Source organism: Bos indicus x Bos taurus, chromosome 27 (assembly GCF_003369695.1).
Source record: "Bos indicus x Bos taurus breed Angus x Brahman F1 hybrid chromosome 27, Bos_hybrid_MaternalHap_v2.0, whole genome shotgun sequence".
Classification (NCBI taxonomy): Eukaryota; Metazoa; Chordata; class Mammalia; order Artiodactyla; family Bovidae; genus Bos; species Bos indicus x Bos taurus.
In genome coordinates, this window is record NC_040102.1 from 2,966,474 (window position 1) to 2,993,761 (window position 27,288).

The window sequence follows — 27,288 nt, forward strand, 5'->3', positions numbered from 1 at the left end:
ATTAATACCAATTACTCCCCCAAGACTCCAGTATTTCTTTTTTCCCTTTCTTCCTATTGCTTTTGCTTCTCCCCTCAGGACAGTCACATGTAGAGGTAGGAGAAGCTTCTAGAACTCTGCATGTGCAGCAGGGCCCTGGGATGGAGTGGTGGGCAGGAAATGGGACAAAGTTGTATCACAAGAGTCTTAATTTCTGGAAAATAGAAGGGCCTACAATCAGATCATGTCCTGTTAGAGAATCCCATCACATCTAAGACACTACCAACTAGGATGCAGAATTATCATATACACCACTGAGAAAGGGCCAAGACAAAACACCGCCAAATACCTAATTCTCCCTTTGGAGACATTAAAATGTGAAAACGTTCTTATCTTGGATTCAGTTTAATAAAGTATGAAAGCGAAGGTGACAGTGTTAGTTGCTCAGTCGTGTCCAACTCTGCAATCCCATGGACTGTAGCCCTCCAGGCTCCTCTGTCCATGGGATTCTCCAGGCATGAATACTGGAGTGGGTTGTCATTTCTTTCTCCAGGGAATCTTTCTGACCCCGTGTGTGTGTGTGTGTGTGTGTGTGTGTGTGCACGTGTGTGTATAGCTCAACTATGGAACAGGAGGAAGGCTTTGCGTTTTTTGCATAGAAATATTTTTTACTGAAGCTATTTGAATTAGGATTTATTACAGATGTGTTTTCCCAGACCTGTTTTTTAAGCTTATCTGTTTTGAGAATGTCTTTAAATTTGCTCTGAAGAAACTTTCTGTTCATTGTCTATAAGATGTGACAATTTCTAGAGGAAGAAAGAAGAAGCTTGGATTTTTCAACAGAGCTAGAAAGAGTGAGATTTTTAGAATGTTCAATGAGGCTCCTTTTTTTTAAATTTTTAATACCTATCATTTAAACTCTAGCAGCAGCGGCAGTCAAAAATGCACAAAGGATCATATCTACTCATTTCTTGAGTACCTGTTGCTAAGAAAATTATAAGAACAGGCAAAACTATAAGCTTCCTGTCTATAACTAATTAGATTAAAATTAGCTAATGAAATAAAGCCTAAAGGATAATAATCCATAAAGAAATAATCCTTAAAGGGTCATCTGAGCTATAACTTTATTTCATAAGAAAAGACTGAAAATACAATTTGCAAATTGCTAATCCTATAAAGGAATTAAAAAAGGAACATTGAAAGGAGTCTGAAGGATGTAAAAAGTATTATTAAATACAAAATTACTGATCCACCCTTATCAAGACAAAAGCAATAGATTTCATAACCAGTGGAGATAGAATGGGATTGAATTTTTTCCCCCAGTTTTTTAACAATAAGTGATGCAGACATTTTAACTTAGTGGCCATTCAGAGAAGCAGGTAAATAGAACTTCAAGAAGTGTACAATACTAACAGAAGTCTTTATGCAGAGATGACCTTTTCTCTAAACATTAGAGAAAAAATAATACCAGAACTCTCTTTCATCTTCAGTATACTTGTAATTAAAATTCTGGACTCTCCTGGTGTCACTGAATGAATCAATTAAATATAAAGGAATTTGCAAATTATAGAACCACTTTTGCACAGAATGAAAATCCAAGGTATTAAGGTATTAATTTCACTGAATTTAATTCTGCATTATTTTAATTCTCCACAGTCACTGCGCTTTTAATAGCTGCAAATAATAATGTTAATTATTTCAACAGAGCACTTGCTTCACATGCAGGTTGTGAGAATTTTTGTCAATTAAGCAAATTGTAATCCAAGTGGGATTTTCCAAGAAATATTTAAATAGGAAGTTTTAAAAACTAAACTTATTATTCTAATAAAACTCATGATGTCACTTATTATGTGGTCAGGACTAATGTGTGGGGAGCATAAGCTGATTTAGCCTCCTTCAGGCCAAGGTCATAATAAGGAGTGGAGCTGCTCACGTGTGACCTGCACATTTTATCACCACTGTGGGGTCTGGGACCTTTGTTGGCCCTTGGCCTGGAGACTAAAGACAGGGACGGAGCTCAGAGTTCCCCTACTGAGCAGCACAGAGGCCTCTTGGGAGTGTACACTCAGATTTTAATCAGGATATCAAAGGTTGGTTCATAGCAATCTAGAGAATTAAAAAAAAAAAATCCACATTTTTTACTCTTTCTTCTCTCTTTTTTGCTTAAAATGCTTTTCTTCTTTTTTTTAAATTATTCTTTTCTTCATTTTCTCTTTTATAGTGTAATTCTTTCTCTCTCAATCACTGGGAAATTTCATATAATCCCTATCTTTTGTTCACTTCCAAGAAAATAAAAAAAAAAGACTCATTCAGATTGAAGAATAAATGGTAGTAAAGCATATACTTTGAATTCTTACAGATTTTGGTTTATTAAATTTTTAAACTAAAATTTTAATCCAAGATGTAGGTTTAGTTTGAAGATTTCAGACAGTAGTAATTGGTGTGTCTGCTACATATGATTTATATATTCTTAAAATATCATATACTTCATATATTCTTTAAAATATCTATTATTATTGGTTGATAAATATTAAAAATTATAGGTATCATGTATTAATTTCCTACCAAGTGTTGCCTATTTTTACATAATTACATTTATTTTAAAGAAGAAAGAAATATAAAGGTAGATATTAAAATTAATAATTACCCTTTTCTGAAAGAAATTGGCAAGGTTGATATTTTAAATAGTTGACTCCCAATCTTACATCAGAGCTGCCTGGTAAAATAAAGTGTGGGCCACACATGTGACCACTTATGCAATTTAAAATTTTCTGATAAACACATCAAAAAGTTTAAAAATATTTAAAATGATAAAAGACATCATCTTTTCAACTTGCAATGTCTTAGCCTTTTTTTTTTCACATTGTCATTGATATCCAAGGCCTTTAATACTTATAGCTCATCTCTGAAACAGCCACATTTTAAGTGTTGAGTGCTCACATGTGGCCAGTGGCTGGCTACCTTACTGATCAGCACAAACTTAAAGACTAATTAACAGATCCTGAGGCTGGGAAAGATTGAAGGCAAAAGAAGAGGGCAACAGAGGATGAGATGGTTGGATGGCATTACCAACTCATTGGACAGGAACTTGGGCAATCTCCGAAAGGTGGTAAGAGACTGGGAGGCCTGGTGTGCTGCAGTCCATGGGGTCGCAAAGAGTCTGACATGACTTGGTGACTGAACTACAATACAAGTCAAGAACTACATGACAGATAGAGAAACATAAGCAGGAGCTCTCAGAAGTGGGTGGCATCACTCTAGCACACGGAGAAGGATGGTGTGGTTTATGGATGGAGAGGAAGAGGATGGTGTCTGCACGGTAAAGACACAAGGAGCAGTGGGTGTTGCGATGTTGGGATCTGACGCGATGGTGCAGACACAAGTGAAGGGAATCTGGGTGTAGACTCCATGACATGTAACGGGGAAGAGGGGTGGAATAATCACAGGGATCTGCACCCAAGGAAGGTGCAAAAGGAAGTAAGGAAAGAGGAGCAAGTGGTTCCTGGGTCCCAATCTGAGCATCCGCTCCCAAGGCTCAGGAGGGAGATGCCGCCCCGTACAAGGAGCACAGAGCGGGACGAGGGCAGAACCTAATCCAGGTTCTTCATGTGTGGGTAATCAAGAAGCGGGAGAAGTCACATGTGAATAAGACAGGGCTTGGCAGTTCAGAGGTTCTGGACCACAGGGCAGGATGCCAGGGGGTTAGGATGCTCTGGAGGGCGTCCTTTCAAGAGGTTTTACAGTGAAAGACGGGAAAGGAGATGGTGTCACAAGAGGGTTTATAAGGTGAGATTGTCTAGTCTAGACTCGCTAGTTAATCACCATACTATGCACATCTCATGACAGACATGAAGCTCTTTTTACCCAGGATCTCAGTAAATAAAACATGATCCAATTTCCGTTGGCTCTAGAGTTTGCAGTAGGCAGACTTATTTCTGCATGCCTGTGATATGCATTGTTTGACTTTGGGATTAACTTTTTGTTAAAACCTGAATTATTCAGTGTAAATAGTGTAGACGGATCCCTTCTGGCATGATAAAAATAAGTCAATAATAGGGACTGTCTAAGCATCTCATTGGGAAATGGACACTATGCCAGATTTCTGTTCTCTGAATGTGTAGGCAAGTTTAGAAAGAACCACATGCCCTACAATAGTCTGAGTTCCTTGTGGCAATGACACGCTGATTTCTCTGAACCTTTTATCATCCAGCTCAAAGGTCAGGCCTGCCCAGGTGACCTTCATGAAGCTCCTGGTGTCCACACATAGCTCTTCGAGTTCCTTAGAGTATCAGTCACATTCTGGCCCAAGCATACTTTTCAATCAAAGTATTGAATTGTCACAGATGTCAAATCGAATTAAACTTTGTCCAGGTATGCTTGATTTTTTTTTTTTTTTTTTTGTACTTCTCAAATTGTCCTTTCAGTCTCGATTTCCCCCCATTCTTCTCAGCTTCACCCTCACTCAAGCATGTCTTTGTCCACTTCACACTGTGTCCTCTGCTCCCATTCCCATCAGAAGTCCTGTCCATCTGTCTGTCTCTGTATTGACCTGTCTCTGTTGACCTGTCTCTGTATTGAATACCTGTCTGCATCTGCCTTCTGTCTATAAAGTGAGTCTTCTACGGCCCATCGATAACTGGAAGCAATCATCCTAGCTCTGTATTCTCTATGATTAGACAAAATGTTCTACCCGAAGTCTACTTGTAGCCTAGGATTTTAGGGAAACATGAAGTTCAAAAATAAATAAATGCTTGTTTATATGCATGAAGTCTGCCTGGAGAGACTACATTTTCAATGGAGAAACTGACCCAAATATATATTGTGAGCTACCAATTAAATTATAAACTCCTGAAGGTGAAGACAGTGAATTATTAACCACTTTCCCATATCAAATACGTACAATATGCCTGCGACTATGATTTATATATTCCTAATATATCATGTAATTCATATATTCTTAAAAATATGTATTATTATTGGTTGATACAACATTGAGAAAAGTTATAGCTACCATGTATTAGTATTCTACTACTACCTATTTTTGTGTGATTGTATTTAATTAAAAAAGAAATAAAGATAAAAGTTGGTGTTAAAATTAATAACTACCTTTCCCTTCAACAAATAAATTGGTAAAGTTGATATTAATGTTTTAAATTTGAGCCCATCCTGTCCAACTCCAAGATCAGAGGTAACAATCCCCAAAAAACACAGATTAAAAAAATACATGAGAATCACAACAGTAGAAGTAAGGAAGCCTGGTCTTTCCTGTTGTTCCATCTTCAGGCAGGAGATGTATGCTCTTTACTGCAATCTCATATTATATGTTTCAATGCCTTGCTAATAGTAGGTGTTCAATACATCTCAGGTTAATATAAGTAAATGGAAACCAACATATGACAGAAGAATTTTGTTCTAGTTAAATTTTAAATCAATGTTATCATTTAATACCAATAGCAATCAATACAGGTCTAAAGTTAACACTGGCATTAAGCAACGTAACACATTGTAGAAACTTTGGTCTCAGTGTTTGGAATTGCCTAAAAATTACTCTGAACAGAAAAGATAAATTACTTCAAACAAAGAAAAGAATATTCTCAAAAATGCTTTGAGCAAAAGGCCAAATTCCATACCTTTATATTGAAAGTTGAATTAACAAATATATTCTGTTTTAAGTCATTTTAAAGACTAAACATTAAAATAATGATGATATTAGTTGATAAGACTAGATTGAATTCCCTATAAAAGGTATCAATTAAATATATTTATAAATACATAGCATGTTCTGTGCCTTACAATTCTATAAACTATTAACTAAAATAAGAGATAAATGACTATCTCACTTCTTTGTTACTATCACAGTAGATTTGTTTTTTGTATATTCATTCTGATACACTCCAAGGTAATTTCTAATATATAATTTTTTTTAATGTAGAAGATCCAAAAAGGAATTAAATTTTTGAATTTCAAAATATTAAGCAATAGTCACCACTTTTGACAGAATGTGGTCCACTGGAGAAGGGAATGGAAACCACTTCAGTATTCTTACCTCGAGAACCCCATGAACCGTATGGAAAGGCAAAAAGATAGCACACTGAAAGATGAAGTCCCAAGGTTGGTAGGTGCCCAGTACGCTACTGGGGATACAGAGGATGAGATGGTTGGATGGCATCACCAACACAATGGACATGGGTTTAGGTGGACTCTGGGGAGTTGGTGATGGACAGAGAGGCCTCGTGTGCTGTAGTTCATGGGGTTGCAAAGAGTCGGACACGGCTGAGCGACTGAACTGAACTGAGTCACCACTTTTAATTTTAAAGCAGTGAAGATTATCACTGGTGGTATAAATTGTAAAATTAAGTATCAGAACACTTACAGATAGTTTCCATCATTTTGTTAACTCTGGCTCCACATGTGAATAATCTGGAAAGCCTTAAAAAAATACCAATGTTGGTCCTCATCTTAAATCAACAAATCATAATCTCAGAGTGCTTTTTAAAAGCTCTCAGGTGTTGCAGTTTTGTAGCTGGGCAGATAATATGTGGGTTAAGGAAAGCAAGAGACACTGGTCTTTATAACCGTTTCTAGAAGCAAACCTCTAATTTTGACTTGGTTAAGGTCTTGAACTTGAGTCAGTCAGAAAATAGACAAGTGGTAGCCAGGGGTAGGAGCTGGGGGAAACAGGTAGAGCCTGGTGAAAGGAACAAGCTTTCAGTAATCAGATGACCAAGGTCTGCGGGCCTAATGTGCACCATGGTGACAACAGGTGGTGACGCTGCATGGTATGAGCGAAATTTCCAACGAGAAGAGAATTCACGTGTTCTCACCAAAAATAAAAGGTAAATATGTAACGTGACACATGTGTTTAGTAACTCGATAGTGAGAATCCTATATCCTTTATGTACATCAAATTGTCATATTGCACACTTTGAATATGTACAAGTTTATTACTCAATTATACCTCAATAAAGCAGAAAAAAACACCATTAGGAGAGTATAGGTGTTCTTCATGCAACTCAAAACATGCTGATGCAAGTTGAGGAAACCAGATTCCACAGGTGCCCAGAAATAAGCTTTTGCTCCATGTTGCTTCAAAACCTATTTTCAACCCACATATGGATCTGAGCTGGGTCTTAACACAAGAGTTGAGTCTTGTGTTTATCCTCGGAAGTGACAGTACCACCCTTTCATGAGGGGTGTGAAGCTCTAGCTAAAACAAGACAGCCTCTGGGATAACCTCCCTGGGCTTATCCTAAAATCTGTGCTACATCAAGCAGAAGAGTCATTGTACAATCTGAGTCATCTGACTGGTGATTAAGAGAACAAGCAACATGGCTTGTGCCTTTTCAAACTTCCCGGCTTCCACACAGCTCTGACTGACCATCCATGTCCCTACAGCTCTGAGCACTCAGGTAAGCCGTAACTCCAGCACCTCCCTGCCATATCAGCATTAGGGCAGGGGCAGTGAAGAAACTCCACACGGTGATGACTGCAAGGGTTTCTCAGTGGAAATACTGGCAGCCCCCTGACACGGGCCAAGTACACCATGATGTCTTAACTTCCAAAGTATTGAGTCCCTTATGAGAAATGGACATGCACATTTAGCAAAAAAAAAACTCTATAAACACAGCCTCCAGATTGGACTGATTAAACTGCCAGCTTAGCGAAAGCGTGAAGAGAGCACAGTTAGGAGCTGATAAACGAAAAACCAGAATAATTTCCATCTAATGGCATGTAAACAAAAATTGTGGAAAGACAGTTTACCGGGGGAGTAATAACCACCCGAAGCTTTTATACTCACCAAGCATAAGAACGTAACATCTACCTGTGCTCACATATTAATGTATTCTAAACAGCCGTGATTTACTAAATAATGCTGCCAGTTCCCAATTGCCCAGTGGGAACCACACTTAGGAGTTTAGGGAAAAAGCGGCTTTAGTTTAAGTGCTTTTATGTGGAATGGCTATGATTTACTGTGCATGAATATTTCAAATACAAGTTTTAAATTGATCAATACATGAAGATGCGCAGACTTAAATCAAAAGTCTGGAACGGACTCAAAAGTTCATTTATTCCATTAGGCCGTCTCCAGGTGAGCCTTCTATCTATTAATTTAACATCTCTAATGAGTAAAACCATGCACTTTCCTTAAAAAATATGTTCTCTTTTTCAACATTAGTAAGAACCTGTGCCTGATGTCTAGTCGAAGCAGTAACACTCCTGAATCTAGGCACGTTGTCTTTGTCCCGTCCTGTTCACGATGGGTTTTCACCTTGTGGTCTGTGAATGTCCTGGCACACGCTCACACAATCACACCCGCTTCCCCTCTTTTACAAAGGTTAAGTCGGTGGGTCCAATACATCATGTACAGTCAGCCCACATGATGCTACGAAGTGGGGCTGGAATTTGGGCCGGTGGAAGCAGGTGAGGGGTATGTCACCTGGGCCAGGACAAGAGCCCTGCAGACAGGTGACCCCAGGTGTGCTGCCCCAGCCCATCACCTGAGCTCAGCCGTGCCCTCCACCCTGCAGTCAAGAAAGCACAATTTGCCAGTGCTGTGATATGACCCATATCTCAGGACTGGGGCCCAGAAACCCAGATGAGAGAGAAGACAGGGCCATCTATTCGTGTAGAAGACTCCCCATCCCCCTTGGAGGGGACAGGAGAACGGTTCACAGAGGGGCTTTCTCTATAGGCAAGCTCAAATGATGGGCTCAGATCTCACACCTGCCTCCTCATTTTCCAGACACTCCAGAGCCTTGCCTTATAAATCAAATAAGCCTGATAGGCCCCTGCAGACCTCACAGGGCCCCAAGGGACTGTCCCCTGACCTGTCTCTGCAGTTATTGCCCTGCAGCATCCTGTGTTCTTCCTCGGTCGCTCCTCCTGCAGAGTACTGACACTTGCCTTGTTCACTGCCCACATAGCTCTTTTCCTAACCATCATAAGCCACTGGGGTCTCAGCTCAGACACTGTTCCCTCTGAAGGGCCTTTCTTGACCGAGACCCTAATGTTTCCCCGACCAGCATGCACTCAACTTGTTTGATGGATTTCTGTCTCCCTCCCCAGGAGGCCAGCTCCGTGAGAAATGGGGCTTTCCCAGCACAGATGGAAGCGTTGTGGGCACACAGTGGGCTCTCCACAAGTATCTGACGATGTGCTAATTAACACAAGCTCCCTCCCGCGTGCGTTCCCTGGAGGAAGCGGGTCACAGCCAGGCCACTGCTTACTCAGCCTGGAATCCATTCTGTGTCTCTTGTCCAGCTCTGCTTCACTGGGCTCTGAAGAGCACAGGCTGCCACTACTTGCATCTACCATGATCACCATTGCACGTGCAGGCACACACACACATTCCCCTCTGATGGACATGGTCTCTGTCAAATATATTGATGCTTTAAATGTGGTGGTGGCTGAGCCTTGGGTGGTACACGTGCTCAGGTCTGACTCTTTGCGACCCATGGACTGTAGCCCACCAGGCTCCTGCGCCCATGGGATTCTCCAGGCAGGAACACTGGAGTGGGCTGCCATCCTCCTCCAGGGGACCTTCCTGACCCAGGGACTGTACTCATGTTCCCTGCGTCACCTGCACCAGCACATGGGTTCTTTGCCAGCTGAGCCACCCAGGAAGCCCATGGCTGAGCCTTGGGATGAAGGGCATCTTATGTCTTTATCTCAGCCACATTTTTTCCTCTTTGTTAAACACGATGACTCAGGGTCGGTCCCCCTTCCTGTGCTCAGTGTCTCAGAGTGTCCCCCAGGAACCCTTCTTCCTGAGATGCCCCAGGCTGTCTGCCCCCAGCCACCAAGAGCTATCAAAGGGGACCACCCTGCAGCCTTGGCAACAGAGTTGTGTGCACTGCTCTCCCTCCCATCATACTCCTCAAATGCTCCAGAGACCCTCCGTTTACCCCCAGTTACAGTTTTTAAGGGTAGCATAAATCCTCCCTTTCCCCTGCATCCCTTGCCTCCCTCTCCTTCTCTGTCTCCCCCTCTGACCCCAGGACTGACGGGCTGTGTTTGTAGAAGCCCGAATGCCCCTCTGCATTCGATGCTCCTTTGCCCAGATCCCTCCCCTCCTCCTTCCTGGATGCCCTGGACACACCTAGGTGGTCCTTCCTCTGGGAAACTGTCTCCAATAGCCCTTCTGCTTCCTCTGACATCAGCAGAGGTGAAAATGGATAAAGCTGTCACTTGCTCATAGTTGTCTTATAGAGACACTCTTTTCTATGGGATTTCCCTTTCACAAAAATAAATCGCTGCTCCCCAAGGAAAGGTGTTCTGATTGGCAACAAAGGAAGCAGTGCAGCAAGATATGGAGGAAATAGAGTTGAGAGGATGACAATGAACAGAGAACACAGGGTCCTGCTGATGGCCTGGTGCTGCCATGTATTCCCAGGCTGTGTGGTGTGGCCACCGCTTACTGTCCCCTTCCCTGCTGTGCAGTGGGACCCCCTTCCTAATGTTGACCTTTGACACATCATGACATTGAGTGGGGGGACCTCTAGGTATTTTTGTCTGCGCCTATTTGTAAGAAAATTCTATAGAAATTTACATTTTGGAGGACGGGGATTGTTCTGACCCTTTAAAAAAACACTTTTTAAATTGAAATGTAAACATGCAAAAAGCATGGTGCTCTTCTTTAGCAATAAGTCCTCCAACCAGTCCATCCTAAAGGAAATCAACCCTGAATATTAAATCATTGGAAGGACTGATGCTGAAGCTGAAGCTCCCATACTTTGGCCACCTGATATGAAGAACAGACTCATTAGAAAAGACCCTGATGCTGGGAAAGATTGAAGGCAGGAGGAGAAGGGGACAACAGAGGATAACATGGTTGGATTGGATGGCATCACCGACTCAATGGACATGATTTTGAGCAAATCCAGGAGAAAACACAGGACAGGGAAGCCTGGGATGCTGCAGTCCATGTGGTCACAAAGAGTCAGACGTGACAGTGTGACTGAACATCAATAACAACCAATGTAAACCATGATTTTGCAGATCCCCAGATGTCAGGGTGCATGTGTCTGCGTCTGGGTCCGTTTACTCCACAGTATGTCTGTGAGATTCCTCATGTTGTTACTTATAGAAGTAGTTTGTCCTTTTTCATTTTTATTTCGTGTTCTGCTGGATGAATACGCCCTTTCTTCATATGCTCTACTGTGGCTGGACATTTAGGTTTACTGCAGTGTCTGACAATCGTGGGTGAATCTCCAGTGCATGTTCTCTGTCCTTTTGCATACCTGTGCTCATTTCTAGTGGGCATGTACCCAAAGTGGAATTGCTGGGTCTAGAGAAGACGGGGGTCCAATTTTACCTTGAAACAGCTGTCCAGAGGGTCTGTGCTTGTCCAAATTACTGCCAACAATGTAAGCCAGCAGTCAGTCCATTATATAAGTTTTAAAATATCCCTTAAAATGCTGAAGAACAAACTGCTTGTTTTAGTTAATTTGGTGAGGAAGACATTAAGCTCGAGGAAGATTACTGATGGGTGATGCATGCTCTGACATCTCAGTGCTGCTTACAAAGCACTCACTACACCTTCTTTTCATTTTATTTGCTACCCACGATGATCTGGGGAGGCGGATTTTATTATTCTCATTTTGTAGACTAAGATAGTGAGATACACAAGGCAGAAAGGATATTGGCTAATAAAAAGTACTTAATGAAAAAGGAGAGGACAAGAGTCAGCAGCTGGAAACACAGAGATGGGCATCTTCTGTGAATTATTGAAAATCTTAGAGTTGCGGGAATCTCTGGTTCTGAGAGAAGTTAAAGTATATATTTAAGGAAAGTGGTATGCGTTTCTGATTTTAGTGAATTTATATTTATTAAAAACTTTTTTCCTTTTTGAGGTTTTAAGAATTGCATGGCTTTCCCTGGTGGCTCATTGGTATACAATCTGCCTACCAATGCACGAGACCCAGATTTGATCCCTGGGTTGTGAAGATCCCCTGGAGAAGGAAATGACAACCCACTCCCGTATTCTTGCCTGGAGAATCCCATGGACAGAGGAGCCTGGGGGGCTGCAGTCCATGGGATTGCAAAGAATCGGACACGAGTTAGCGACTAAACAGCAAGAATTACTTAGGGGTTATAAGATGAGATTTCACTAGTTTATTTTGATTGAAAGAAAACCAGGAAACTTGGAAGGGCCCCTCAGTAGAAGGGTGCACGGTGCCCAAGGCCACAGAAATGAGCCAGAGCGCCACCTAGGGGTTCCTCACTGGTTCTGCAGACCAGTGGTTCAGAAACCCCGGGAAGAGGAAGAGCTCTTGGTTTCCTTCATTTCTTCAACACACATGACAACTGAGCCCCTTCCAGGTTCTAGTTTATGGTCCTTACTGTTTACTGTCCTAGACAGATACACAGATACAAAGGGCCTCAGGGTCCAGGTCCTTGACCTCAGAGGCAGAGCCTCTAGGACTGTATTTCAGGTTATAGCAAAGGGGAGCCCTGCACAATGAAGGGAGAATGTGTGGTTTCTACCTGAATTTGAATTAATCTCAAAAGTGAAGCTTCCAGTTTTCCAAAACATGTTTTATTTATTTTTGGCTGTGCCATTGTTGCTGATGCACAGGCTTTTCTCTAGTTGTGGGTGGGTGAGGGCCACTCTCCAGTTGCGGGGTGTGGGTTTCTCGTTGCGGTGGCTTCTCTTGTTGTGGAACACGCACCCCAGGGCACAGGGGCTCGGTAGTCGTGGCCCTCGGGCTCTTGAACACAGGCTCAGTATTTGTGGCGCACGGACTTAGCTGCTCCAAAGCATGCGGGATCTTCCCCAGTGAGGGATCAAACCCACGTCCTCCGCATTGGCAGGCAGATTCTTTACCACCGAGCCACCAGGGAAGCCCCAAAACATGTGTTTAACAACAGAAAAGTCTTCATTTTATACAAAGTTCTTCATTTTTAATAAAAAGGAAAAACCAAGAGTTGTATAGAATGTAATAAAATAAAAAGAATGCCATTATTTGTGTCGATGCAAAATTTAAATCCAGTCAGGTTTTCCCTTGATTTAAAAGATATTCTCTATATAAACTGGAACTTTATTAAAATACTTTCCACATGATTGATCAGTTACAGAAATCAATGGGAATTTCATTTTGTGAAAACTGTATTTTTACAAATAGTCAGATGAACGTATGTAAAACTGGAGCTTGACACATATATAGCTACTTCATACTGGAGAGGTACTTATGGTTCAAGGTTAATATATCTTTAAAAAAAACTCATCCTTTAGACATCAGAAATGTCTACATGATGGATTGTGCTAAGAAGGCAATTATTTAATTATAATTAATGATGGAGGCAACATATAAAGAATGGGCTCAATTTTCAGTTGATTTAAAGAATAGCATGTCCTACATAAATCTGTCATTCTGTGAGGGCCCATAAGAGACACATGATATTGCAAATCTATCAAGTGGCTCTTATTGCATTTGACACGTTTTTTTTGCTCATAATGCTATTTTAAAGGTGAATATATTTAGCAACTACAGAGCTGTTTTACCTGTCAATCAACCTTACTTCTACTTCTGGCATAACTTGATGGCATGATCGAAGAGAGAAAAGCCAAAGAATGAAGTGCAAGGTTCAGAGAAAGAAAGACACCAGGATGAAAAGTAGAAACATAAAGGATGATGAGAAAGACCATGCTACTCTGGTGGACGGCTGTTTATCTGACCAAGAAAGGCCCCAAGTTGAAAGGAATGGATTCTTTGTTTTTAGAAGTTGTAAAAATCTCTGCAGGCTTCATCCTCCCATCAGAGGGGCAGATTCAACGGCAGAGACGCCAGCAGGGGGCCGCGTTGGCAGCTTAGTAACACAAACAGTTTTCACAGGAATCTCACACCATCTGCTGTCTCATTCACTCTGAGTAACACTGGTGGAAATTTTATAGTCATAAGAGTGACTGCAAATGATAAATGTGACTATAATAATGTTGAAAGCAGTGGGCACAGAAATGTGTTTTCTAATGTTCCCCTTCTCCACCAAATACCCCAAGATTCAGATTCTTTGAGAGAATATTTCCATAGATATTAAACTAGCTTTCACTAGACTGTTTTCACTATTATTATTCTTCTTGCTGGTTTTCTAGATTGCTCTTCTACTTTGTTTTCTTCTTAGCAAGTGTGGAGTTAATAACAACAGCGTGTTTTTTTTTTTTCCCCCTTGAATTTGTTTAGTTGAAATATAGTACAATATAAATTGGGGCTTCCTGATGTTCAATCTAGGTAGAAAAGAAAAAAAGAGCATTTACAAGAACAGTATACCTTCCTCTAAGACAGGAAGTATCTGTCCTCAGAGTGAAAATACTGAGGCCTCCCTGCAACATCCAGGCAGCCCTGTGTCCAGTGGGGGTGTCAGCGAGGCGGCCATGGGCTCCCAGAGGCCCGCCTAGGCCGGTGCTCTGCGTCCTGCCTTCTGCTGCCCCCGGGCTTGTTCTGGGGTTGGCAGGAAGGTCCACCTGTGGCTTTTGTTCACGGGTGACAGTTCTGCCCCCAGAAGCCAGAAAACCACACGTGATGCCTTCCTGCCTGGCGTTGACCATGCTCCTTCTCAGCGTCCTCAGTTCCTGTGTTGAACATTTCTTACTATCTTCATGGTCCTCTCTGTTCTGTAACCTTTGCTTTCAAAAGGATGACATCCAGTGCTGAATCTGACTGTCCGTGGACGGTCAGCTGAGATCCGGCCTTAGTTGTGATGTCATGACCTTTCCTGTGGTAGAAGACCCGAGGCCAATGAGGAAAGGGCAGCCCCTCCCATCCGTTAAGTTCTGGACTTGAGCGTCAGTGTCAGCCTGAAGAGCTTTTCTTACACATCACTGCTGAGCCACGTTTACCCCTCCTTGTAGTCTCACATCTTTTCATCTCTTTGGTTTTATGCACAAATTTTTCTAATCATCACTTTTATATATATATATATACAAATATATTTTAATATGGGCTTCCCATGTGGCACTAGTGGTAAAGAATCTGTCTGCCAATACAAGAGACATAACAGATGTGTGTTTGATCCTTGGGTTGGGAAGATCCCCTAGAGGAGGGCATGGCAACCCACTCCAGTATCCTTGCTTGGAGAATCTCATGGGCAGAGGAGCCTGGACGGTTACATATTAATTTTACTAATCATTACTTTTCAGTTCAGTTCAGTTCGGTTCAGTCGCTCAGTCATGTCCGACTCTTTGCAACCCCATGAATTGCAGCACACCAGGCCTCCCTGTCCATCACCAACTCCCAGAGTTCACTCAAACTCATGTCCATAGAGTCGGTGATGCCATCCAGCTATCTCATCCTCTGTCATCCCCTTCTTCTCCTGCCCCCAATCCCTCCCAGTATCAGAGTCTTTTCCAGTGAGTCAACTCTTCGCATGAAGTGGCCAAAGTACTGGAGTTTCAGCTTTAACATCATTCCTTCCAAAGAAATCCCAGGGCTCATCTCCTTCAGAATGGACTGGTCAGATCGCCTTGCAGTCCAAGGGACTCTCAAGAGTCTTCTCCAACATCACAGTTCAAAAGCATCAATTCTTCGGTGCTCAGCTTTCTTCACAGTCCAACTCTCACATCCACACATGACCACTGGAAAAACCATAGTCTTGACTAGACGGACCTTTGTTGGCAAAGTAATGCCTCTGGTTTTGAATATGCTATCTAGGTTGGTCATAACTTTCCTTCCAAGGAGTAAGCGTCTTTTCATTTCATGCCTGTAGTCACCATCTGCAGTGATTTTGGAGCCCAAAAAATAAAGTCTGACACTGTTTCCACTGTTTCCCCATCTATTTGCCATGAAGTGATGGGACCGGATGCCATGATCTTCATTTTCTGAATGTTGAGTTTAAGCCAACTTTTTCACTCTCCGCTTTCACTTGCATCAAGAGGCTTTTTAGTTCCTCTTCACTTTCTGCCATAAAGGTGGTATCATCTGCATATCTGAGGTTATTGACATTTCTTCTTTTACATAAATGCAAATATATATGAACATGTTATACATGATATACATACAAAACCAGTGGCTGATATGCAGTGTTGCAACATTGCAATTGCTTCTTGTACCTACCAATTTGGAGCATCTTCAAACTTGATATTCTATTTTTCATCTTTCAGTCAGTGCCGGATTCAATGATCAGGTTGAGAGGATGACACCTGGAAATGTTTCTGTATTTCCATATGCATCAACTAAATAGGACTTTTGGAGAAGATCGATCACCACTTTAGCAATAACTCTATAATGCACCAACTGATCAGTCAATTGTGATTCTAAATAGTTCTCTACGAGGGTCTTAAATCAGAGACAGATGTATCTGTTGATGGGAAATAATATGGAGAAAACTCAGAATTTCCTCCAAGACTGAGTGGGATATTCCTCAGCTCCCCCCATTTTATCCCCATGAGACCCCAGCTCCCATTGGTCTGTGCTTTCCAGGCCTGTTCTCCTATAGCTGCAGTTAGAATACATGGCCTTGAAAGATCAAGGCACATAAAGGCAGGTCTGAGAAGAAAAACATCAGCCTTGCCTGGGTCCTGGGATTAGTGAGAACAAATTGGTGTGACTCTCCTCAAGTTCAAGGCAGTATATTTGCAGTCTAAGAACTTTCTGGGAGCATCAGAAGAAACTGACAGACGGACAATGCTCCTTAGAGATAAAATGCATTTAGGCGAAACAAAATTGTCCCCAGCCTCCAAGTCCTGCACGTGCTGTGAGGGTCCATGTGCCTGTGGACCAGTGGCAGGTAAAACCTACCACAGGCACTCTCCTCAGCATCATCTGTATTTAAAAACCTGAAAATCACTCTTAGTTTTTTCTTTTTTACTTCTTGCCCAAAAGGACACAGTAAGGGCATTATGCATTTCAAAATGTGTTTCAAAATGAACACAACATTGTGAATCAACTCTACTCTGATAAAATTTATAAAAAGAAAATAAATGTATTTCAGATAGGTGGCATTCAGACTCACTGGCTGGAACATGACTAAAACCTCCCTCAGTGGCTGGCATCTATGACTTTATGTTCTATCCTTCATATACAGAGTTGTTTGCACACTGTCTTCGTGATTTGTGAGTTTCTGGAGCATGGGGGTTGTCATCATTTCGTCATTTTAGGCTCCCAGCTTGCATGTGCCAAGCGTTCAGGGAATTCTGCCTTCATTGAATTGGCCACGGTTTGGGGAAAGCTGGAGAAGTTTGCTTGAGAAAGCATCTAGCTTTCTGACAGAGCCATCCTAGTTTGCTTTGTTTTCAGATGCATGTATAATAGTTTCTATTGCCTTTTTCAGAGTATTGATAACAATTATTGACTATTGGAAACATGTAGGAATTGATAAAATGCTATCCAGGTGAGATATTTTTTTGTATCTAGAATTAGATACAAAAAGATTCAAAATCAACCCAATATACTATTGATGGCAAGCTCTCTGTTTCACCCAGTTACAAATCATCTGGTGTTTTTGTTTTGCAGTCCCTTGGGGTTCCTTGGTGGAGAAGGCAATGGCACCTTACTCCAGTACTCTTGCCTGGAAAATCCCATGGATGGAGGAGCCTGGTGGGCTACAGTCCATGGGGTCGCTAAGAGTCAGACACAACTGAGCGACTTCACTTTCACTTTTCACTGGTTCCTTGGTAGCTCAGCTGGTAAAGAATCCACCTGCAATGCGGGAGACCCCGGTTCAATTCTTGGTTTGGGAAGATCCCCTGCAGAAGGGATAGGCTACCCACTCCAGTATTCTTGGGCTTCCATGGTGGCTCAGACAGTAAAGAATCTTCCTGTAATGCAGGAGACTTGGGTTCGATCCCTGGGTGGGGAAGATACCCCGGAGGAGGGCAAGGCAACCCACTCCAGTATTCTTGCCTGGAGATTCCCCATGGACAGAGGAGCCTGGTGGGCTACGGAACAGGGGTTGCAAAGAGTCAGACACAACTAAACAATTAAGCACAACACAGGGTAGCTGTGTGTAAATCACCAATCATTAAGCAGTTGCATTTGTGGAGTGTGAATACACCTTAGGACTAAAAGTGATAAGATGATGCATTTATGCACTTTCATGCAACCCGTATGCTACATCCCTCTTAGTAAGCAAATAAAGAAAATAATCAGAAACTTTTATTTACTGGGTGGGTGCATAGTGACTGAAATGAGTGCTATTACATGTTCCTTGACTTACTGGTTAAAACTTAGCAATAATTCCAGCAAAACAATAAAATATACAGCATACTGTCACCGCAGTAAAACTTTACTAAGAAGTTGCTAACTATTCCAAAGTTAACAGTTCATATGAGAGATAGAAGCCATTTTCACTCAAATTTATAACTCTTGTTTCATCTTCAGCAAGAGAGTCCTAAAATTTCAGGGTTGCCAGAGGACCAGAGTATCTTCTGCTATTTTTTGTCATATAAGATGAAGCCTTCTTACCTTGAAACTGAGCGTTAAATCCTTTCCGTCGGTGGTTACTGTCAGATGTGAAATGGAGCCGCAACCAGTTCTTGCTACTGATGACAGGAGAAGGGAGGTTCATGCCGGTCAGCCTGTAAGAGAGAATGAAAACAGCTCCCTGTAATCCAGCCTCACAAATGCCCCATCTCAAACCTGCCTTCACAAGTGAGCACCAACCGTCTACATGCTGAGCTGCCTAAAACAGAAATATTTGTTAGCTGCATTCCACCTTGAAGCACTGCAGGTAATTCCACCTTTGTCTGCAGACAAATGCCACATTCATCCTTGATGGAATGAAGGCTTTCACAAGTATTGAACATTTTGATTCCTCTTCATTAAGGATGACTAAGTGAGCTGATATTCTTTTGAGCTCTTATTTCTTCTTATCAGGACTGGGATCATAATGAATTACCAAAGGACTAGAAATATGTAAATGATACAATTCTGCCCTTCAGTATTGGATCACTTGGCAATTCTGTTTCACCTGAAGCGACTCAAACAACTCATAACATCCAGTGTCACCAGGGTCCATCTGCAGGTTCACAACCTGGGCCCTTCCTTCTGAAGTGGAGAAGAGGGGTGTTTATGAGATTAGCGACAAGAACTGTCAAAAAGATTCAAAACGCCTCATGTGTGTGTCAATTAGTATATTAAACAAAATTAAATGTTTCAAAAGTGAGACACGCTCAATATTTGGTTAAGCTGTTTAAAATAGCCAGTCCACTTCCAAGGTGGACTCTGGTTGTCAGAAAAAAAGAGTAATTTACTTCCAACTGCTAACAACTTCGTGCCATTATGGAGTAAAGGACGTTTCAGGCAGAGGAGCTCTTGATGGTTAGAAATCATGTGACATGTTTCACTCCGGCCAGTGGCCTGACCACCACTGGACTGGATGCTTCAGGTGGATGGATGAATGTGTGTTGCCTCCACCTGTACTGACTGAGACATTATAACCTTGGGTTATCCTTTCTGAACCTCAGTTTTCCAGTCTGTAAATTGGACTTGAAAAGACCTATATCAAGGTTTTTAAAGAGACAATACAGATGCCATGTAAATGTTCCCAAAGCATTTTGATGTTACTTGCATGGGGTTATGCACCATATCAGAGAAGGCAATGGCACCCCACTCCAGTGCTCTTGCCTGGAAAATCCCATGGACGGAGGAGCCTGGTGGGCTGCAGTCCATGGGATAGCTAAGAGTCGGACATGACTGAGCGACTTCATTTTCACTTTTCACTTTCATGCATTGGAGAAGGAAATGGCAACCCACTCCAGTGTTCTTGCCTGGAGAATCCCAGGGACGGGGGAGCCTGGTGGGCTGCCGTCTATGGGGTCACACAGAGTTGGACACGACTGAAGTGACTTAGCAGCAGCAGCAGCAGCAGCATGCACCATATAGTTACTTTGCATCTCAGCTGCAAATCTATTTTCAAAGTGATGCTTATTCATGCAGATGATATGTCAGGGGTGAACAAACTGCCTCGCAGCTGAAGCTGGCAGGGCCCTTTTGGGGCTGGAGAGCCCACAGCTGCCCGGTTGAGCTGGAAACTGTATTCTATTCCCAGAATTTCAGGATGGCTATGTACAGCATATCCCTGCTAGCTCTGGTACGTTGAGGAAAAGCTGTGTCCATTGAAATATACAGGCGAGCTTTTTGATGTCAGGGTACTCTATTTCAACTCTCAGGCTTACAAACGCACAGCATCCATTCAAAGTGAAAAAGCCAAACCTTGACTGGAACCAATTGCAACAGTGTTTATGTCGCTATTTGAAATAATCTCCTGTAAGAGGTAATTCACTACTCAGATCTGCCTCTTTGCTAGGATTTGTGTGGTACTGACTAGTGATGCTGGATATGACCCATTCCAGGAGACATTTAATCATCGGAATATTTTGTTTGAAGGCTCCCTCCCTCACTTTTTTTCCCCCCTGGTCAGACTACATTACAAATTTTATTTGAAACAGGTCACCTACCTCTTTGCCTATTAGTGACAATGCCTAGGAGAGAAGTGAATTCCGGATTCAGAAACCCACATCCATCCCACTCACCTACATCTACTAACTGAAATTTTTGTGACAGAAATCCACATTTGTTGTGCTGTTGCTTAAAAAATATTGCTTATTCTTAATTAGATTCTCTTTGAGTGGAATTCTGATCTCAAAAGCTAGGTTGAATTACCCGTTAGTTGCATGTCAACATTAACAATGCCATAAACAAATCCCCTTGTCACCTCCATATCTTGCAAATATTTACCCATAGAAATGTCAGTTTTGAGTTAATGGACAGACTTCGACAAGAAAGGGTCAGGCAGAAATATTTTAGGGTTTATGAGTCATAATGCCTCTGTTGCAACTGTTCACCTCTGCCCTTAAAGGACCAAAGCTGCCCCCGTGTCCCAACCACCTTACTTACAGACACAACATTTAAGTTTCATGTGATTTTTCTGCAAAGAAAATATTATTCGTTTTTTTAAGCCACTTAACGATGTAACAATCATTCTTAGCTTATGGGCCAGATTTGACTCATGGGCCATAGTTTGTTGATTCCTGATTTATTATGTATGAGGCAGTTTGTAAAATACAAAGCAGGAAGATAGTTACATGATATATATCAAACCAGTGTATGCATTCAAAAATGCATAAATCCTGTGCAGATTTCTTTTATGCAGAATCAAAGGTGAGGATTTAGTAACAATTATATCATTTGTTCTCTGTGGTTGGAGCCAAACCATGCAAGTGAATCATACTCCAGGGTGAATTAACCTGCATGAATTTCATGACTCAGCTGTGTGAATTCGACAAATACATCCTCTTTATGGGGAGGGGACTGTAGGGGCAGGTGGTGGTTCCATACAAGACCTATCCTTGTAACTGCTGGTAGTTCCCTTACCTTCTCAAGGGCAGGGGCTCAGCTTGGAGCTGCCATTTAACACAAAGATTGTATTACAAAGTCAGTCATTCCTTCATTACAAGCTAATTTAAGGAAAGTTGACTAATACGCAAGCCAGCAGATGATGCTGTAGATTTACTAAGGTCCTGGGCAACCAGAGGATTTTTAGAAGTAAAGAATTGAAACTGAATACCTTTGTGGTCACAGCTCCCAAGTGCCTGCATGTTAATATCCACAACCTGGGGCTGTTACCTTACATGGGAAAGGGGTACCTTGATGATGTGATGGTGTCACAGGTTACCCTGGGCGATGCGGTGGCCCAATGTAATCAGAAAGATCTGTAAATGTGGAAGATGGAGACAGAATGAGTAAATAAGAGAGAGATGCATCTGAGAAACTGGGTCAGAGCCAGGTGTGTGAGAACTCCACGGTAGTCATTGATGAGGAAAGGGTCCTGGACCAAGGCAGGAGGGTGACCCCCTAGAGGATGGAAAAGGCAAGCAAGTGCATCCTCCCCGAGAGCCTCCAGGAGGGACACAGCCCTTGATACTTTGATTTCATTCCAGCAAAAGCTGTGTAAGACCTGTAACCTGCAGAACCATAAGGTAATACATTTGTCTTGGTTTCAGGCATCAAGTCTGTGTTAATTTCTTACGGTGGTAATGGGAAAGCACTACAACCTTTAATGTGTGTGTCCTACTTCTCAGTCTGAAGCAGTCCTGAAAGAAGGATATAGGGGAGGACGTGTTGTCCCTCTATGCCTGTTAATAACCTTCGAGAACCAATGCTGCTTAAACCCTGCCAGTAATTATCAGCAACTGTACATCTGTCCTTGTTGCAGTGAGATCTCCTGCAAATCCCCTACAATTCTTAGCTGTATTTCTGTTAAATCTGCTGGAATTGGTTTTCTAACAAATCAATAGTTTGGGAAGTGAGAAGTAAATTATGGGTTGATAGTTGACTTGACGTGGTTAGTACAAGATACAAGAGACCCACTTTACAGGGAAAAGAGGAAATGATTGCAGTAAAAGGTCTTTATCTATTAGCTTACAATACACTAACAGCTTTATTTTGAACCTATAGAAACAAAGGACCTGGTAAAATCAAGTGGATCAAAGATATTTGGACTTATAAAGGATGACGATGAGGGGGAAAAGAACACCTCAGTGCAATCAGCCAGGGAATGGTGTTTCTGCAGAAACTGGTAAATGTGTTCCATTTCTGCAGCACCTCAAACCAGGTCAGAAACCTCATGAAGCCCAACAGTGAGGACATTGAGCAGTCCCTACAGATACAGCTAAAAGAATCAGTAGTTCTAAAAATTCTATTCAAGAAGGCCAAATTAAGCAATTTAATCCATTGTTAAAGGCATTTCTTTCAAGGTTTCGCTTCTGCCAACAGTAGAAATAAATGAACGAAAGGCTCCTGGGATCCTTAAAGTTACGATGACTGTCTTTGAGCCAAAATAGAACTGTCCAGCCTGTTCCATTTTCTCCAAAATAGCTTTACCATAAATCCTGGGGTTCTATTTATAATATATCCATCACGTCTTTTTCCACTTAACCTCCATCAGCTCCTCTTTCCCCATCCGCATGGTAAAAGGGCGAGCACACTGTTCTCAAACACCGCACACTGCGTCTATGACTCATTTGTTTACTTATGTAACTTGGAAGCTATAGAGTCAACTTGCCAAGATAATTTTCTGAAATGCATTTGGAAATGCTAAAGTCTTTTTTCCCAGAGTGCTCTGTGTGAGCACTCTTCTGACGTTAAGCCAGTTTTCTTATGCTTTAGAAGATCATCACACAAGTTGCAGGGTGTTCCTTGGTGGTTAAACCTCTTTAATGGCAATGACTAAGAAGACAGAAAGCATGAATACTATCCTCGCGGAATGAAAATTACCAAGCCTCCCTAAGGAAACTAAGGAATTTCATACACCTATTACTTCCAAGAGATGGACTGCTTGTCAAGTTGGGGAAAAAATCATCTGGAAGCTGTGTTATTACTGTGCTCTTGTGAATGCTTAATTGACATAATTCAGAGCATGATGTTTCCTTTATCTCTGTTTTGTCAAAGTTAACTAGAGTAATCTGAGCAAATGAAGTGTTCCTGAAATTCCATGTTTCTAACTGGGTGTTATTTACCACGTTACTAGTTAAACCTCCTGTCTTATGAACAAACACTCACACACACATTTGTATATGTATTTATATTGAGTTTCTAATGCTGCCACCCTAAGCCTTATTTGGGGCACTGAAGAAAGTAACAATGGAAGTAAAATGTAGTCCTTATCTAGGAAGAATAGTGATAACAATGAAAAAAAGAGCTATGTATTATAAGTGCATTTTTATTTTTGTTGTTCAGTCACTAAGTCATGTCTGACTCTTTGCAACCCCGTGGACTGTAGCATGCCAGGCTTCCCTGTCGTTCACCATCTGCTGGAGTTTACTCAAACTCATGTCCACTGAGTCAGTGATGCCCTTCAATCTGGATAATGCTGTCCAGAGGACAATCTCATCCTCTGTTGCCCCCTTGTCCTCCTGCTCTCAATCTTTCCCAGCATCACTGTTTCTTCCAGTGAGTCAGCTCTTCCCATCAGGTGGCCAAAGGACCGGGGCTTCAGCTTCAGCATCAGTCCTTCCAATGAATATTCAGGACTGATCTCCTTTAGGATGGACTGGTTGGATTTCCTTGCAGCCCAAGGGACTCTCAAGAGTCCTCTTCAGCACGACGGTTCGAAAGCATCAAAGTGTGTGTATGCATACAAATATACACAGACCAGCTACAAATGTGTGTATATATACACATGTAATACTCCCATATTTAGATACAGATATTTCTAGATAGTTATTCCAAAGACTTCTCACATACACATATACCCTCTTGGAAAAGCAACTACAACAACAAAACAAGAACGCTCACCACCTATTAAAAAGAGGAAGACTTCTCCATCAAACAGTACTTCCTTTCATCAAATTGATGCTTTCTGTTAGGCTTCTTTTTTTTTCCCCACTCTCATGGCATTCATAGTCTTAAGACAAAGGTCTCTCCTGGACAACAGTCTCTTTCTCTCTCTTTCTCTCTCTGTCTCTCTCTCAAAGATTCCATCCTATGATGTTTGCTTGTCTCAGTTCTTCTCAGTTTTCAAAGCTTTTGCAAAAATAAATCTGTCTCTTATTACTTCAGGCACAGTTAACCAATTCTGCATTCAGTATCCTTTCATATGTGCCCCATAGCCTTCTATGGAAACTGTAAGTGTCTGTCTTATGCTTTTGGGGGCCAAGCGGATGTCTGCTTCCTGGAATAAACTGTGAGCCCATTGAGGGTGCGGCTGGCACCATATTAATTTTCCTCATCCTTGCTCTGCTCTGCACACCTGGGAGTCTCTAAATAAACCCCTTTAAAATTTTTTTCTATACTTTTGTTTTTGCTCATTGTGTGAGCTCCTGAAATAGCAGCACAATTTAAGATGATAAAAAGTTAAGATCATTAAGAGAAGGCCATTCTTTCTTCTCACACACAGCGATGTCTCATCAGCACCGTGATCTGCCAAGTATGAATACCAAATAAGTCAGCTCTGGCATCTTCTTCTTGTTCCGTCTATGACATCCAAGGGGCCCAGAGCAGTAACAGGCACCTCACTGAAGCCAGTGAGAATGTTCATCTGTGTCAAGGGAGCAGGAGGAAGTGGACTACAGACCCTGTTAGAGATGGGGCAGATAAGCCCAGACTATGGTCCCTGTTAGAGATGGGGCAGATAAGCCCAGCCCAGACAGGAGGGAGGCAGGAGCAGGTCGTAAATGTGTGCAGGGCTTCAGCAAATCAGGCATCAGGCATTAAGCCAAAGGTCAGGCAGAGAAGGGCCTGTCCTCCAAAGCTTAAGGACTAAATGTCAGGGAATCACTTAGACTGAAGCCTGGAAAATGGCCCAGGCGGACAGCTCTTGCTGTCTATTGAGAAAGATAGTCAAGAGACCGGGCTCTGACAGCGAATCAGCAGAAGGTCCTGTGGTCCTCTCGTCCACCCCAGTGACCGAGGAAGGAGGCCAGCAGGGAGGGCGGCTGCAGCCTGTGGGTGAGCTCTCCTCTCCCACCCTAAGGGTGCTTCCTCCCATTGGAAACCTGCACAGCATAGGGGATCTGATACGCAGGCGACAGGAGGTCACCTCTGTACCAAACGTCCCAGCTGCAGAAAACTAGTCTGGGCCGGAGTCAGACACTTGGGGAATGAAACCCTCAGTATAACCCCCGGCTCCATGCAACATTCTGGCAGGTTCTTTAACACCATCTGCAAAGACAGGCATCAGGTGGGCCAACAGGAAACAATGTGCTTTGCCTCTTGGTCACCCAGACTTTCAAAACAGCTAGCGGTTGGCTGTAGGAATGGGTGCATGTCCATATGATTTGCTGATTATTAAAAAACACATTATTTAAAGATTCCCATAATAAATGCACATAGGCAATACTCTATGACTGTGAAGTAAAAAAGAAAAAAAAAAAACACAACATTGAATTTCTGGATCACTCACCATTTCCTCTTTGATGTTATTTTTAGCAATATATATTAAAAGACTACAAAAAATGTTTTTCCCGTTAATCTCAGGGTCAGATGAGTCTTAGCTTTGCCCATTTCAACAGTTTTAAATGAGTTTACTCTTTTTTTAGGAAACCTTTTCCCTCACTTGACATAATGACATTTCCTTATGTAACCAGCTAGGGAGATGCACTCAACTCTCGAGGGTACAAGAGGGTAGGAGGTGAGCTTTCCCTAATCATGCGGGGCCAGGGCACAGCCCTAACTCTTGCAATCATTGGAATCTGGGCCACATCAACCAAGGCACAGCTGGGCCATGGTCTGGCTGCTGCAAACCTGCTTACCTTTCTCACAGGGACACACGGCCTTTGGGTTCAGCCTGTGGCTGCTCTTCCCAGCTGGTCGCATCTGCACTTGTCACCTTCAGGTCATGAGTGCCATCACAGCAAGCTCCCTCCCTCCACCCAAGGCTCTGCAAGGAGGCCCTGGGCTGCTGGAGCCTCACGAGGCTGGCCCAGGCTTTCTACCTCTCAGGCAGACCCTATGGTCCTCTGCTGCTGCTGCTGCTGCTGCTGCTAAGTCGCTTCAGTAATGTCTGACTCTGTGTGATCCCATAGATGGCAGCCCACCAGGCTCCGCTAGTCATCACAAATGCAGACTTCAGAGTCACCCCCACCTGCATTCACACCTCTCCCAGCTGGGTCATCTCTGCACTGACTCTCTTGGACCCACAGACTCCTATTTGTGAAAACTCACACACACACACACACACACACACACACTGTGCACTGGACACTCCTGGTCACCTCGCAAGTGTCCTTTCTTGTGGACATCTTCCCATCCTAAAAGATTCAATTTTTGTTTTAAAATGCACTTCTACTCCAGCAACAGTGAGATTCAGGGAAAGATGACTACTTGCTGAGCTTATCCATATATACATGGACATGGAACAATGGACTGGTTCAGAATTGGGAAAGGAGTATGTCAAGGCTGTATATTGTCACACTGCTTATTTAACTTATATGCAGAGTACATCATGAAAAATGCTGGGCTGGATGAACCACAAGCTGGAGAAATATCAGCAAGGAGAAATCAAGGAGAAATACCAGCAACCTTGATAAGCAGATGATAGCACTCTAATGGTAGAAAGCAAAGAAGAACTAAAGAGCCTCTTGATGAGGGTTAAAGGGGAGAGTGAAAAAGTTGGCTTAAAACTTAACATTCAAAAAATGAAGATCATAGCATCTGGTCCCATCAAATAGATGGTGGAAGAGGGGAAGCAGTGATGAATTTCATTTTCTTGGGCTTCAAAATCACTGTTAACAGTGACTGCAGTCATGAAATTTAAAGATGCTTTCTCCTTGGAAGGAAAGCTATGACGAGCCTAGACAGCATCTTAAAAAGCAAAGACATCATTTTGCAGACAGAGGTTCATACAGTGAAAGCTACAGTTTTCCCAGTAGTCATG

General features: G+C 42.3%; 1 protein-coding gene across 3 annotated transcripts in view; it reads right to left on the reverse strand.

Annotated features, from left to right (window-relative positions):
* Window positions 1-27,288, reverse strand: part of CSMD1 (CUB and Sushi multiple domains 1) — a 2,076,272-nt gene that overhangs the window by 761,460 nt on the left and 1,287,524 nt on the right. For all 3 annotated transcript variants that reach the window (XR_003509135.1, XM_027530260.1, XM_027530259.1), the window contains exon 6: window positions 18,378-18,490. Coding sequence is in view for 2 of the 3 variants with exons in the window: in XM_027530260.1 (XP_027386061.1) it covers window positions 18,378-18,490 (113 nt within the window). In the remaining variant the exon portion in view is untranslated. The remainder of the gene's footprint in view (window positions 1-18,377; window positions 18,491-27,288) is intronic.